We start from the raw sequence: 15,110 nt of genomic DNA on the forward strand, positions 1-15,110 counted from the left end.
AGGTAGGTTATCACTTAAAACTCGTAAAGTGAAGTAGAATAAAATGATAAAATATCTCCACTACATGTGAAATTTAAAAAAAAAAAAAAAAAAAAAAACACGGGAAGAGAGCACAACAAAAAACATCTTGATGACAGCACTGTCAAACGAGAAGTGATAGTTTGGTAGAATCAAATAAAGGGAATCACATGCACCAGGAGGTGTGTCACACTCCTATTGGTGGAGGGTTGTTGCATGATGATTTGCATATGAGATGCAGGGGAAAGATGTTATTCTTGAGTTACATGGGAGCTCAAGACTTGTGGCATGTGAAAAAAATTTTGCATATAGAGGGAAGCACTGAATGAGAATAGCTATTTATGTGAGTGGAGGTAATGTACTGTATTGGAACTGGGAAATTGCAGCTTTCAAAAACAAGTCCTGGTGTTGAAACTTATGGAAATATTCCACATATCACTCCAGAATAAAATAAAAAATTTAGTGAAACGTATAATAATGAGATAATTATAACATTATCTTACAAAGTTTGAAAACCATTAAGGAATAAATAAGAATAATACTAGAAAGACTATTCAGATATCATAATATATTACTATTGTGTTTAACTTTTCCATGCTAACTAGCTTCTGTAATGTTATATTTTGTCAATGATGGCATGATACATGTAGACTTTTTAAAAGTTAGTAGTTTAACACTATAATGATATAGTATGTTAGATTAATCAGTGTTGACTATATAGTCCTAAAGTAACCTCCATAAGTCAGACAACATTAGAACACCATTAATATGTAATATAAAAGTTCAAATTATTATATCTTTACCTTCTAAAGTTTAAATCCCTATTTGAAGATTAGCATCAGCTACATATATTACCACCTGTGTTTGAGTACGCATCTAACTTGAAGAATCTTAATTAGGTTATGTTTTATTTGCATCCTTCCATTAACAGAGAGATTGGATTCTAACAGTAGAAGTAAATATTTCAATTTCATTACCTAAATATAACTTTTAACTAAAATATTATATATGACTTCAACTATACTTCTTACTTACAATTCATAAATAATAAATATGTGTGAAGATGGGACTACAGAAAGCAGAGAGAGACACTTTTTACTTCTTGGAAAGAAGAACAGCTATGGTAAAAAAATTAAAATGTTGCCAAAGTATTTATGCTATCAAGTGACTGGAGTCATAGCCCCTCATTGTTGATAATAAGAAAGAAATGATTGTGTTACTTAAATAACATAAATTTCATTATTAACTTTACATACATGATGCCACACCAAATGACTTAAGACATGATATGGAGGACCTCTCTAAGTACAATACTTCCCAAAATCAACTTCCTTCCTTGAAAAATAGGCCCATGCTAAAGAAATCCTAAGCCATACTACAAAAGAGCAACATTTTGGGAAAATTTTATAAACTTCCAAAAGGGCATGCATGTAGGAAACATTAAAATAATTATTATCTGTCATAAATAAAAAAAGGAAATGAAGTAGTTTAATGACATTTCGTTCTTAAAGACAAATATTCACTGTAGCAAATTGGTGAAGAGTTAAGTGACAATTGGTAAAGTTGTCATCACAAGTATGTGTATAAAAAAACAACAACATGAAAATGATAAAGATAGGGTAAAGTGGAGATGTGTATGAGTGAGTAGACTTCCACTTTTTCATTTTGAAGAATTAAAAGGAAATCATCAAGTTAAAAATTTAATGACAAAAACTTGGAACACTTGAAATAATTTATTTTCTAACAAGCATTAACATTTCTGTGTTTGCAATTGTTAGATATACACGACTGTTTCAGTTCTAGTTTAATGCGAGTGATATGATTTACACAGTTTATACAGCAAGAGTGTTAAATTTAGTTATTTCTAGAAGCAACAGTTTATTGCAGGTTTGTTTATGTAACTATTTACGAATCATATGTTGTGTAGTTCAATAGTTATGAATTTGTGATTGTTATATTATTACATCATGTTACTAGAACCTTCTGAGTTTCTCTTAGTTTTAATTGAGTATTACTGTATCATAATATCTAGTTGTGCATGGAACATTCTAGAGCTCTGTTGGGATACGAGTACGCATCAGAAATTTAGTTTGATAGATCGATCTAGACTGCATGATTGTGAGTTTATCCCCAAAGAGCATATAGTGGTGATTTCTAATGTAAATTATAACAGATTGTATTGTAATAACAAAGTAAAAAAAAAAAAAATTCATATTGTCAAATTGTGTTCTAAAGTAACTGAACCAGCCTGTATAGACTTGGACTAATAAAAGATAATTGTTTAAAGCTCTGGATACAACTGTGATAATCAACAGTGTAACAAACATGTGTGTGCGTATATGCATTTTACTTGTCTTAATACATTATATTAAAACAAGTTGACTGTGTGTTCTTTGCTTATTGTTGAAATTTGTTACCAACAAGTTACAGACACTTACAGTAAAGAATCTGGCACTTTCTTAAAACCAGACAGTAATACAAAATAAGGTAGAAATATCAGTTTAATTAATGATCAGGATATTTATCCAGCAGATATATACATCCAGGACCTGAAATATAACAGGTGAACAAAAAAGAAATATCTGGTATACCTATGTAAAATCAAGATTGAGTAACAGCAAGTCAACACAAGCATTTCATCATAGAAAAGAACAGACTAGAAACAATGTTCATCAAAAACAAACAAAGGAAGGAAAAATTCAAGGACTCAAACTCTACAAGTTAAATAAGCTTCTGGGAGATATGAATAACAGCAAAAAAAAGAAACAGAAGCAATGGTTGAATAACAAATATAACTGAAGATAAACGAGACCAAAAGTAACAGACACCAAATAAACTACCGAATCATTATTACTGTCAAACTCAGAAGCAAGTACGGCCTTTGCAGTATAATGGTTCTAATGAACAAGAAAGAAGTTTCTCTCAAAAAATACTAAATTACTAATATTCCTTTTTCAACAAAATAATTTCCCTAATCCAGATATTTATTTGGCTTATTAAATTTCAGGAGTTAAAAAAATCAGAGATGTGAGTGAATTAAGGGGTTTTAAACACATGGTTCCTCTAAAGTTTCCAGTCAAGTATATTCCAATGGAGGACAGGAAGAAAGATAAAATCAACTACATGATGCAGCTATTGGGCTTAGTCAGTGTACATGGATTAAACAGAGATCACCCAAAATGCTAACTATACAAAGGCATAAAACGTACATTAGGGAAAACCACAGTTAAACTATCAAAAGACCTAAATTCTCCAAGGGAGTTCAGAAATTTATACCCGTAAAAACTTGGGCCACGTTTGACTTAAAAATTATGCATATACACCTAATAATGTGAAACATTACAATTATAATCACATGATAGCAGAATAGATAACAACATTTAAAACTTCTCCAATTTTTATGATCAAAGAAGGATTGGTCTATAGATTTAAAATTTTCTCTAAAATACATGGTGGCCATAGTACCCAAATGCATTGAGGATATTCCATCTGTCAGACAAGATCCAGATGCTGATGACAACTAGCCATCAACTAAGGAATATCAGTTAAAGGTTAGGAATTGAGTGCTTGAACCCACAACTTCTCAACTTTCACTGTATGCAGCACGTTGTGGGAAGACAGTTACCCTTAATATTTAGGTACAAACTTAAAGTAGAAATAAACCACCCTATAGTTCTACAATGTAAAACTCCCAACCTCCATCCTTTTATGAGATGTACAAAAAGGCAAAAACATCCTCATAGTAGAAATAGACTACCCCACATTTCTACAAGACTCCCAACCTCCACCCTTTTATTTAATAATTACAAAGTGATGTTAAACAGAACTAAAAATCCTTACCTTAATAGTTCTTAAGCCATATCATCCTCCCTTTATATTGAACATTTGTTCAAGTATAAACCAGGTGAGCTGAGCCAACCCCAGCTACCTGAAATTTGTCTTACTGTTCCAGTATACGGAACAAATACCTAAACATTTTAAAGTTAGTTACTTATAAACCAAGAATGATCTTCAGTAACTAATGACTTCTAGGTTCTCCACAATGTAGTTTCCATGATCAAGAATTTACTTTTTAATATAGTTTCATATTTATTGTTAAAATGTATGAAATTGTTTTATATGCCAGCCCTTATTACCATTATCTTTCAATTTATTTATGAATAATTGCATATTATGCATAAAATAATTACTATTATTATAAATTGTTAAAAATCTACTTAAGTGAGAGATAATAATTTCTTTTAGCAGTATAAATGGAACAACGCTGTCAGGAGTGAGTAGACCAAGGACTAGAAATTCAAATTACCTTTTTTGTCAAAAATAGTTAGCTGTACTCTGCCTTCTAAAAAAATAATGTATAAGTAATGTGCTTCTTTCTAATATAAGTTCCTTTGGATATATTAGGTTTGGGTGAAAATTAAAGCTGTTGACAGAGATTAAATCCTCTATGTTACGAAAAGCATCAATATATAAATTAAAGTTTAATACCTGTTTCAAAAATGAATTTTCATAGAAGAACAGATACAAGCTGACCATGTTTGAAGAGAAATTAGCACCCATAATAATACTCACTGTTTGCTTATATACTGTTCATTAAAAGTAACATAACTATTATAAATACAAATAGTAAGTATATTTTTACATGATGCTTAGTGAATTTAAATTTTGGAATAATTATTTCTGTATCTACAGGAAAAGAAAAAGGTGGAGGTTGGGAGTTTTACACTGTAGAATTTTAGAGTGGTATATTTCTACTTTAAAGTTATATCTAAATATTAAGAATACTGCCTTCCCACAACTGGCTGCAGACAGATAAAAGCAGTAGGAGTTGAGACATTGTGGGTTCAAACACTCATTGCCTAACCCTTAACTGATTTTCCGTAGTTGCCCTCTAGTTTGACAGAGGCATATGACCCTTGTCTGATAGGTGGAATATCCCCAATGCATTAGGGTGTTCTGGCCACAGACATTATTTGTTATGATGTTTTAATGAGGCCAACAGGGACTGGTAATGGAAAAATTAATTTTGATTTTTGAGTCTCTTTAGAATGTTTTTGATTTATAATAATTTCATCATTATTGTTTTATAGTGCTGATTAAAAATACACCTATTTACAATTAATATATCTGATAACTTTAGAACTACAGATTTATATATATATATATATATGTGTGTGTGTGTGTGTGTGTGAGTGAACAAAATTTGAGAAACCAATACATAATTTAAATAGGACAAATGTAGGGAAAAGGTTATTAGGTAGTACAGGGAATAGTAAACATCTCAAATGGCAAGCCAATATCCAACACAGAATTTTTTGTTTTTTTTGTCTTTTAGACATCAAGAGTAATAATGCTTAATATGCAGTTCAAACAGAGAGTAGAGTTTGGTGTCATGAGCATATCAGGTCTCGTATAACCTTAATCATAACAACCTTGGGGCTTTGGTAAAAGTTATCTCTTTCAATACAGGCTCAATCAGTTTGAATGACCATGTGACCTTTTTGTACTTGCAAATCTTCATAGATTTCATACAACTAACTTTTAATATAGTATGTATATCTCCAGAAAATTTGGCAGTCTTTCAGTAGGAATTATAAGTCTTTCACATATAAAAGGTCATTTTTTGTGAAGCATTTTAAATAAACTAAAAAAAGATTTGTTAATGAATATATGGAGTATTTGTTTTGAATAGTTTTTGTGCAAAGTGATTTTTCTGTTAAGATAAAAAACACTTTTCTTCATCTCAAAAATCTCAGATATGATTTGTGCAATCTCTAAAACATCCTAATTACATTTCAGTAAAAATTTATATTTTATCTGTTATTTTCTCTACCCTAACTCTATAACAACGTTGGTCAGTTTGAACGACCTTGTAATCACTAAAAAAAAAAAATATATAAACAACCCTTTTTTCTTTTTAGAATGACTTCAAATTGTAACATGAAACTACATTCATTTATCCTAAGTAGCTTTAAAATCGTAACAGTATATATCTATTTATAATTAAATTTTATTATTTTATTGCTCTTTGAACTTTATCTAACTACTACTCACACTATTATAAGTTGTAAGTCACTTGCGGAAAGTGGAGCTCACATCATCGAATTACATTACCCATGAGCTGTTCGTGTGCATGCCTCATGAGGCATGTTTGTTATATTTATTTTACATAACCTAACCTTAACTAACCTAAAGAGATCCCTAATTTTACAATTTAGTTACTTTTATAATATCAAATTAAGAATAAGCATGAAAAACAAGAAATAAAGTACTTACCCTAATCTTTTTTCTTGCTGTTGATTGTCAATGACACTTAACCCTAGTTTTTTAATACTAATATTAGTAATGCACTGAATAATTTTTATTTATTTAAATAATGTGCCAAAGAACATAGACTAATAACATACAAAAAGTAGACAATTTTTCCTAACTATCACAATTTTTCTGGCTTTCTAGCTATGTGACAAGAACCGTTAAAAAAATCATGCAAGCTAGTCATGATCTTTCTTGTGGGAACAAAGCTTGTACTAAATGTAAAACTGACAATTCTCTGTTTAGAACACAATGTAATATAATATGTCATTTGATAGATGAAACCCTTGGCTTTTGATTGGTTATAGATAATACAGAATTATTATAATGTAAGAGAGAACTATTAACAAATCCTGAAAAACCAAACAAAATTGAAGGCTATAAAAATTATGGTTTGTCTGAGCAATGATGATTTTATAGTGAGTAATTTATTTAATTTCGTACTTTTTGGTGGGGTGGTGGATAAAATAGAGAAGAGAAGATGCCTAGAGAAAATGTGTCACATGTATCACATTACAGTAAATAGCTTTTCTTGTTCAGTGCTGCCCGCAATATGCGAAAAAATATTTTTGCTCGCCACTAGCCTCGAAACTCACAAACAGCTTCTCTTGTTCAGTGCTGCACACTATATGCAAAAAGAAAGTCTTTTCTCACCACTAGCCTTGAAACTCACATCTACCCCACATTCAACATGGTTCTACAGCATCTTTGCATGCAAATAAGAATGTAGCAACCCTCCATCAATAGGAGTGCAACACACTCTCCTGATGACGGTTCCTCCCTCTATACTATTCAGCCTAACCTTCACGTTGAGGTTATGCAAAAAAGAAGCCCCAGAAAGAGGAGGAAGAGTAGAAAGTGTGAACAGAGAAAAATACCTATCAGAAATATATTTTCAGTGTAGGAAAATATTAATGATATGCCAGGGGTATTCCAGCCAACCAGAGTACCTTTCAGTCAGTCCAGCTCCTTGCAATACCAAACTCCCAAGCCACAGCTTGATGGAGGAGGCATGCCGAGGTTACCTCATCCAACCAGTACATCGTGTCCTTAGTAGGACGAGGGCTCCCAACCAGCACGTGTGAGGGCTTATGTTGGCTGGTCCAGAACTACTCCAAAACCCATCACCCAGGAACTGACATCTAGGAGATGATAGGATGAGGGCACCAATTGGAATGGTGAACTGCCTTATAGAGAATCTACTCCAGTTTCTGATTCTGTGGGAGGTTCTACATCATCTACACTGGCAGAATACCACTCTATTCTCTACTGAAAGGGATTGAGCTAGGGACTGGTAAGGATTACAATACTCCACTTAAAAAAGGAAAGAAGTGCATTGGGGAGCCTGGAGGTATGTTCACACCAGAGACTGTGCAATGAGTGACCATGGAAACCCTATTTTGAAAAGCAGACCACCCCTGATTTATTCAATCGAAGGAACAGCAAGGATGGGCAGCTATCCCCTTCTGCTTTACTCATGATAGTCCATTGAGTCAGTACAGTCTAGTACAGGCATAATTATGAAGCAAAATACTGTGAGGAGAACCTACTAGCAGTTTTATGGAACATCCTATTTCATCAGTATGCATTATAGGCCTGGAGAGTGGTACATATAGATTGGTGGTTTCAACCCCTGGTTTTTCATTGGTAGGGCATCACAGCCACTGCTCACTTGGTCCAGCTCCTTGCTACATCAGCCTCCAGGTCTTGACCCACTGGAGGTGGTGCAGTGGGAGCATCATCTGAACTGTATGGCAATGGGGGATGTGGATGTGAGCATCTAAAATGTCCACCTCAGTCATCCACAGGCTCAGAGTGAATGCCCACTGTAGAGTAAAAAAAGACTACATTGTAAAATTGGGAAGATCTATGAAATGGTTGAGCTGAAACAAATCTATCACCAGATGCCAGTATATGGTCTTTTTGGGAACTACAAACAACCTGGAGAGGTTTGAGTTACTAGTTCTATAGTATCCTTAAGTAGAAGAGTCTGGACTGCCTCAGAGAGATGCTGGAAAGTTGTGGGATTCCAAGGAGGAAAAAATGAAACCAGAACTGGTGACAAAAGAAAGTGGATGAAAAATTCACGGGACAGCACCTGAAGAACCCACGGATTGGAAGTAAACTCCTAAGGTGAACAAATCAGGACAGGTGTGCATCTATCCTGCTAGAACACACCAGATAGTCACTGTTACTGTTGGTGGTGTGTTTTCCTGCTGTGAGACTCAGGGACATATCCAAAACGAAATCTGCATAATATGGTGCCCCAAGAAGGTTGCACAGATAGGAAATGGGTAGGTGCATCTGAGACAAAAATGCATCCCTACGAGATCCCTGCAGCAGAGGTGAGCAACGATGAAAGAGGATAAATGCACCAACATGGAAAATATGATGATGTGGGTTTCCTCCCAAAACCCCTCAGGGGATCGGTGGATAACATAAACCAGGAGGTGCATGGTAGACAGGCACCTAAGGATAGAGGTTAGGGTCAGGCAGAGTCTGGAAAATTGGGCCTGGGAGAATCTAACTGGAGAATCAGGGTCAGTTCCCACACTTGCATCAAAGCCTCCAAATGTTGTGAGTCTAGAAAACGAAAGTCTGCTTGGTGATAAGCCAAAACAAAAAGATGAGAAGGTCTAAAGGGATGAGGTATACTGAATCTTGTATGTAACTGTGCCTGGAACTGGACAGTATGGACCCTACTATCTAGAGAGGGGGGAAACAGAATATTCTGATAAAGGAGCCATGCATAAAAGGGAAGATGCAGGGTCATATGAGATGGGGGGACACAGACAAAATGTGACATACCTGTGAAATTACACCACGAATGCTGAAGGAGGCCTTGCAGCATCCGCAGGTAACACATGGGATTGCATGGCATAGGATGCAGAACGAAAAAGCTCTCTAAATCCTCATCCTAATGACCAGGTTCTTCAAGAAATGGAAGATCTTGTTCAGGTCCAGGAAAAGCTGGTTGTCTCATGTAGCGTTCAAGCTCCTATCGAACTAAGGGTGAGACCTTCTCAGGTGAGAGTGTGATGCCTGGGAAATGACATTCGAAGTAGTAGTAATCATGCTAGTAATAGTTTTGACATGAAATTCCAAATTCATGGTTCAAAAGAGATCAATTCCCCAAATTAAATAGTGAAGATAAAAACAATAGAGTGAAGTGTATTCCAACTCAAGTTGTGATTGAAAGGCTGAACAATGTCAAATTAGTACATTGAGAAACAATGCAAAAATATATATATATATATATAAAATTGAGTACATATGGGAAGAAAATCAAATTCAAGAATGTCTGAACATGATAATGCCAAAATGAGAAGTGAAGGTTAGTGTGTCACACTCCTATTGGTGGAGGGTTGCCGTATGCTTATTTGCTTGCAAAGGCATAGTATAACCACAATGAACATGGGGTAGGTGGGAGTTTTCGGGCTACTGATGACCAAAGAAAAAAATTGAACATAAAGAGGGCAGCACTAGCCGTCCCTAATTTTACAGTGTAAGACTTGAGGGAAAGCAGCTAGTCATCACCACCTACCACCAACTCTTGGGCTACTCTTTTACCAACAAAGAGTGGGATTGACCATCACATTATAACCCCCTACTGCTGAAAGGGTGAGCATGTTTGGTGTGATGGGGATTCAAACCTGCGATCCGCAGATTGCGAGTCGAGTTCCATAACCACCTGGCCATGCCGGCCACTAAACGAGAAAAGCTATTTGTGATTGGAGGTAAAATACTGTATCAGAAGTTACTTTTATAAGTACATTTTCTTGGTATAGTGACAAGGTCTGGTGATGCTTTTACTAACCCTTTTGCCACGGGTATCCTTTACTACGCATGACAGAAAGTTTTAGTGTCTTACATTCAAAATTTTATTAAACTAGTTTTTGTTTATGTTATACCAATTACTATGGCATAAACACTTAGTTACTAATCCATATTTTAATAGTATATAAGTTTTAAGTTGCTAATTCAATAAGGAAATATTTTTAAAAATCCTGAATTTCCCCTAGTATGACACTCGTGACATACTTTCTTTAGGCATCTTGTCTTCTCTATTTTATCTACCACCCCTTGAAAAAGTACGAAATTATATGTACATTACTCTCTATAGAATGGTCACTGCTCAAATGAACCATAATTTTTACAGCCTTCGATTTTGTTTGGTTACACAACTATAAATAGAAAATCACACCCCTTCTGCCATACCTACCTGTCACATCCTCTCTTTCAGGCTTTGTTAACAGTTCTCTTTTATGTTTAATTATATATTACCTATAACCAACAGAAAGTTGGGGTTTTCATCTATCAAATGACGTATTGTATAACGTTGTGTTCTGAACAAATAAGCGTCAATTTCCCTCAGAGTACAAGCTTTATTCCCATGGGAAAGTTAATGACCAACTTGGATGAATTTGTAACGGCTCTTGTCATATAGTCAGAAAGCCAGAAAAAGTTTGAGAGTTAGGGGAAATTGTCTGCCTTTTGCATGTTATTAGTCTACATTGTTTGGTGAATTATTTAATTAAATAAATTTTTTTTAAAGCACTACTACCATTAGTATAAAATATGTAGGTTTTAGTATAATTGACAATCGACAGCAAGAAAAAAAAGATCGGGTAAGTAACTTAATTCTTGTTTTTCATGTTTATTCTTTATTTATTATTATAAAGTAACTAAAATGTAAAAATAGGGATCTTTTTAGGTTATTTAAGATTATATTAGGTAAAATAAATAATATTAATAATAATATAATAAAAATGTTTCATGAAGCATGCATGCAAGCAGCATGTAGATAATATAATTCAACAGTGTAACGTGAGCTGAACATGCCCCATGAGGTTGGTTGAATTGACCGATCCCATTTTGAGATAGGGTAGAGAAAGTATCGGATAAACTATAAAGTTTTACTGAAAAAACGTTTGAAATGCATTTAGGAGGTTTTAGGGGATATAGAAAGGAAATTTGTGATTTTTTGAGATGAGGAAAAGTATTTTTATTTTTAACATGAAAATTACTTTGCACACTAACTATTCAAAACAACTACTCAATATATTCATGGACAAATCTTTATTATAGTTTATTAAAAATACTTCACTAAAAATATGATTTTTTGTATGTGAAAGACTTATAATGTTAACTGAAAGACTGCTAAATTTTGTGAAGACATACACACTATATTGAAAGTTAGAAGTATTAAATCTATAAAGACTTTAAACGAGTACAAAGAGGTCATGTGGTTGGTCAAATTGGCCGAGCCCATGTTGAGAGAGTTAAAGGGTTTGTTGAATTTCTATTGATAGAAATAACAAGTCATGTTTATGCTCTAGTTATGGGAATTTCTAAAAAACGGAAGCAAATTACTGGTTTCCCATTCAAATTTAAACTTAATAGTACTGTGAATCTCACTAATCTTCTGGAAAAATTCTTGAAAATCATTTCTATTATTTGAACAAACAGAAAATATGTCATCCACATATCAGAATCAAAGAATATCCTTTATATACTGATCCACTGTAGAAAGTAATTCACTTTCAAAATACTCTATGAAGATGTTACATAAAATTGCAAATAGGGGAATGGCTATGGACAATATCTGAAAGTCAATTTAAGGTGAACCCCTTTCTTATGTCATATGCCATTCAAAGAATTGGTTTGTTTGTTTGTATTTGAGCACAAAGCTACACAATGGGCTATCTGTGCTGTGCAAATCTTAGATACTGAAAACCAATTTTTAGTGTTATAAGTCCATAGATAGACTACTGAGTCAATGGGAAGTTCAAGGAATTGGAACTTCCATCATAAATTAAACAGCATATGTGTTTCTCCCCAAACAAGTGTTGGACTGATGAGGATATGTGAAATGTTGAAACTAGTATCAGTATAAATTTAGTATTGTTCCTTTAGTGTGGATTTAAACTTTATTGTAAATTAATTTAAATGGTACTGTGTACTTACCTATTATGCTATACAAAGTTCTAAACTTACAAGTTTTACCAATGAAATTAAATGTTTAAGAACAATCATGCAACTGCAGTATGTATTATTTTTTATTTTTACATGATTTTCATATACAAAACAACCTATTAGAATTAACTGTAATAGAATTTTTGATAATAAGTTTTAAAAATTATTTGAAATATGAATACATTAGTTGTAGTAATGAACAATAATTTTGAAAATATTTTCACTAAACTAAAAGTTTCACTTTAACTCAGGTAATAAGGTGTAAATTTAAAACAGAATCTCAAGAAACATGTTACTTAGAGATTATACAAAAGTAATACTAAAATATAACAAAATGATTATGGTTGAGTAAAGACAGTATGCAAGAAAAACTTTTTAGTATTGGTTTATTCAGGATAAATAAACAAAATGAAAAGAAAAGCAGATCAAGACTATCTATCTCTCTGTATTTTTCTTTTAGTGTTTGCTTGTTTCATTAATTTCAAACATAAAGATATTTCTTTTGGCCAGCTTGTGTTCTTCCTTTTGTTGATTTGTCCTTGACATACCAGCACTGAATTTTAAAGGTAAACTGCCTTCATCCAGCAGTAGTCCAATTTTTCTCTTTAGCAGTTATCATAAAATTAAGATAAATATTTTGCATGATGTAATCTAATGATATTTGTATAACTTTAGTATAAAATGAATAATATTTCAATAGCTTTTAGTCAAAATGTTGCGTTTGTTGTTAAGTGTAAAGCTACACAATGGACCATCTGTGCTGTACCCACCCCATGTATCAAAACCTAGTTTTTATCATTACAAGCCTTCAGACTTACAATCCAAATGCTTCATTTAGTTGCTAAAAATCCCTGTAAGCTTACCTGCTAAAATAACTAAATCAGCCTCTTTTAGGGCTTCTTTTCGCTTGTGTCGCAGGAGTAACTTGTTATATCTTCCCAGCATTCCTCTTGACATGCCTCCCAAGAAACATGGTATCCCAAGACTCTAGAAAATACATGTGTAAGGCAGGCTTCAAAAACTATATCTTGCTTTCATCTGGCAATTTTAGAACAAATACAATTTCACAAAAAGATTTTGTAAAAACAACCAACTGCAGACAGACACTGGTAAATGTATTGTAACATTAGAGAAATCATCCCCTTTCCTGAATTCTATATCTAAATTTCATATAAAACTAACACAAAATGTAAAAGTCCTTTTAGATTGGCTTTAATTTATAAAGTATTTGCAAATGTTAATGAGAATTGGTAATAAAAATAAAATCTGAACTTCAATCTTTTTTACAGCAAAATAAACAAAGTATTACAAACTATAAACACAGATGCTCCTAAATGTTCCTGACTCCCACTCCATCAATCAAAAAATAAAACTTATTAACGTGTAGTATATTCAAAAAAAGATTTCACTATTACAGGAAAAGTAAAACTGTATTTTTAAATTGAAAGAAACTAAATCATGTACTATCTACATTAACAAAAATAAAATGTTTGATCAAACCAGAAACATATAAAAAAAATTATTTCATACTGCCATTTTATTTTCTTTTTTTTTTTAAACAATTTACTTCACATTATAAACAAAGAAGTCAAAATTCGTATTAACTATTGCTACATATAATAAAAAGAAGAAATAAGGTTAGTGACAAACATTAATATTTAATGTTTGAAACAAGTTGTCAGGAGTCATAGGGAGAAAAACAACAACTAAATATTTAGTTATCTGAGTATATCTTAAAAGGTTTTAAACAAATATCAAATTATTAAGTTTGTTTTTTAGTAGAGTATAACCATAAAAATTATTATATTAAATATGGTTATAAAAAGTCATAGGCAGCAATGGAAAAGAATTGTAATGGAGTGTCTCACTTTATGCAAAAGGTAGAAAATTAAATTCTATTGTCTGCAATGATATTATAGTATCCATTGAAGTGAAATGAAAATTATATATGCACAAGGAAGTTAATATGAATCAAACTATATAATCTGTGAACTGGAAACAGATGCTGTTGATCCAAATGGTGAAGGTTTCCTTGTCCATTAAGATTTAATTCCTTGTTGTTACTTCTATAAATTTAAGAGTGTTAGGAAACAGGAAGAATATTACAGTATCTTTTAATGTTACTACCAGTGTACAATATGATGCATGTCTTCAAAGAATAGTAGGTGTACAAAATAAACACAGATAAGCTGATAAATCTGTATAAATATTCTACAATTGTAACACTTTACTTTGAGTTTTATTGCTTAAAAAATACAGTAATACAAAATATCAATAATCATTCAGACTGATACTGTACTTTTATTAAAAATATTAGAAAATATAATAACTTGTAAACTGTACAAATGCTAAATTTGACAGCATATATATAATAAGTACAGTTAAGATATAAAACAAATAATTTCCATTTACCATTCTTCGGGAGTTTTTAAACCATACACACTCATCTCAAATCACTAAACACATTTTATTCGCACATAACATGCAACAACAGCATTCAGATCATTTCAGCTTGTCAACCCAAAAAACTCTTACTGCAGTTATAATTAGAGCTGGGCAATTAGTGGAAATGGATAACTGAGTTACAGAGTATTTTCCAGCTCATTAAATTGATTACATTGAACTAATCAATTATTCTCATATGAAATGACAATATATATATATATACATATACATATTGCCTTAAAAAACTCACAAATAAGATTTAATGTGTCTTTCATTGTTGAAAAGAAAATTATTTTTCCAAACAGGTTTAAGGAGAATACGCACAAGAAATTTGACTGATAAGAATGATGTTCATATGT

General features: G+C 32.5%; 1 protein-coding gene across 1 annotated transcript in view; it reads right to left on the reverse strand.

Moving 5' to 3' along the window:
- The window catches only part of LOC106471786 (acetolactate synthase-like protein), a 65,702-nt gene that overhangs the window by 46,399 nt on the left and 4,193 nt on the right, over positions 1-15,110 (reverse strand). The window contains exon 2 of the mRNA XM_013932408.2: positions 13,170-13,293. Within this exon, the coding sequence (XP_013787862.2) occupies positions 13,170-13,293 (124 nt within the window). The remainder of the gene's footprint in view (positions 1-13,169; positions 13,294-15,110) is intronic.

Source organism: Limulus polyphemus, unplaced genomic scaffold (assembly GCF_000517525.1).
Source record: "Limulus polyphemus unplaced genomic scaffold, Limulus_polyphemus-2.1.2 Scaffold4856, whole genome shotgun sequence".
Classification (NCBI taxonomy): Eukaryota; Metazoa; Arthropoda; class Merostomata; order Xiphosura; family Limulidae; genus Limulus; species Limulus polyphemus.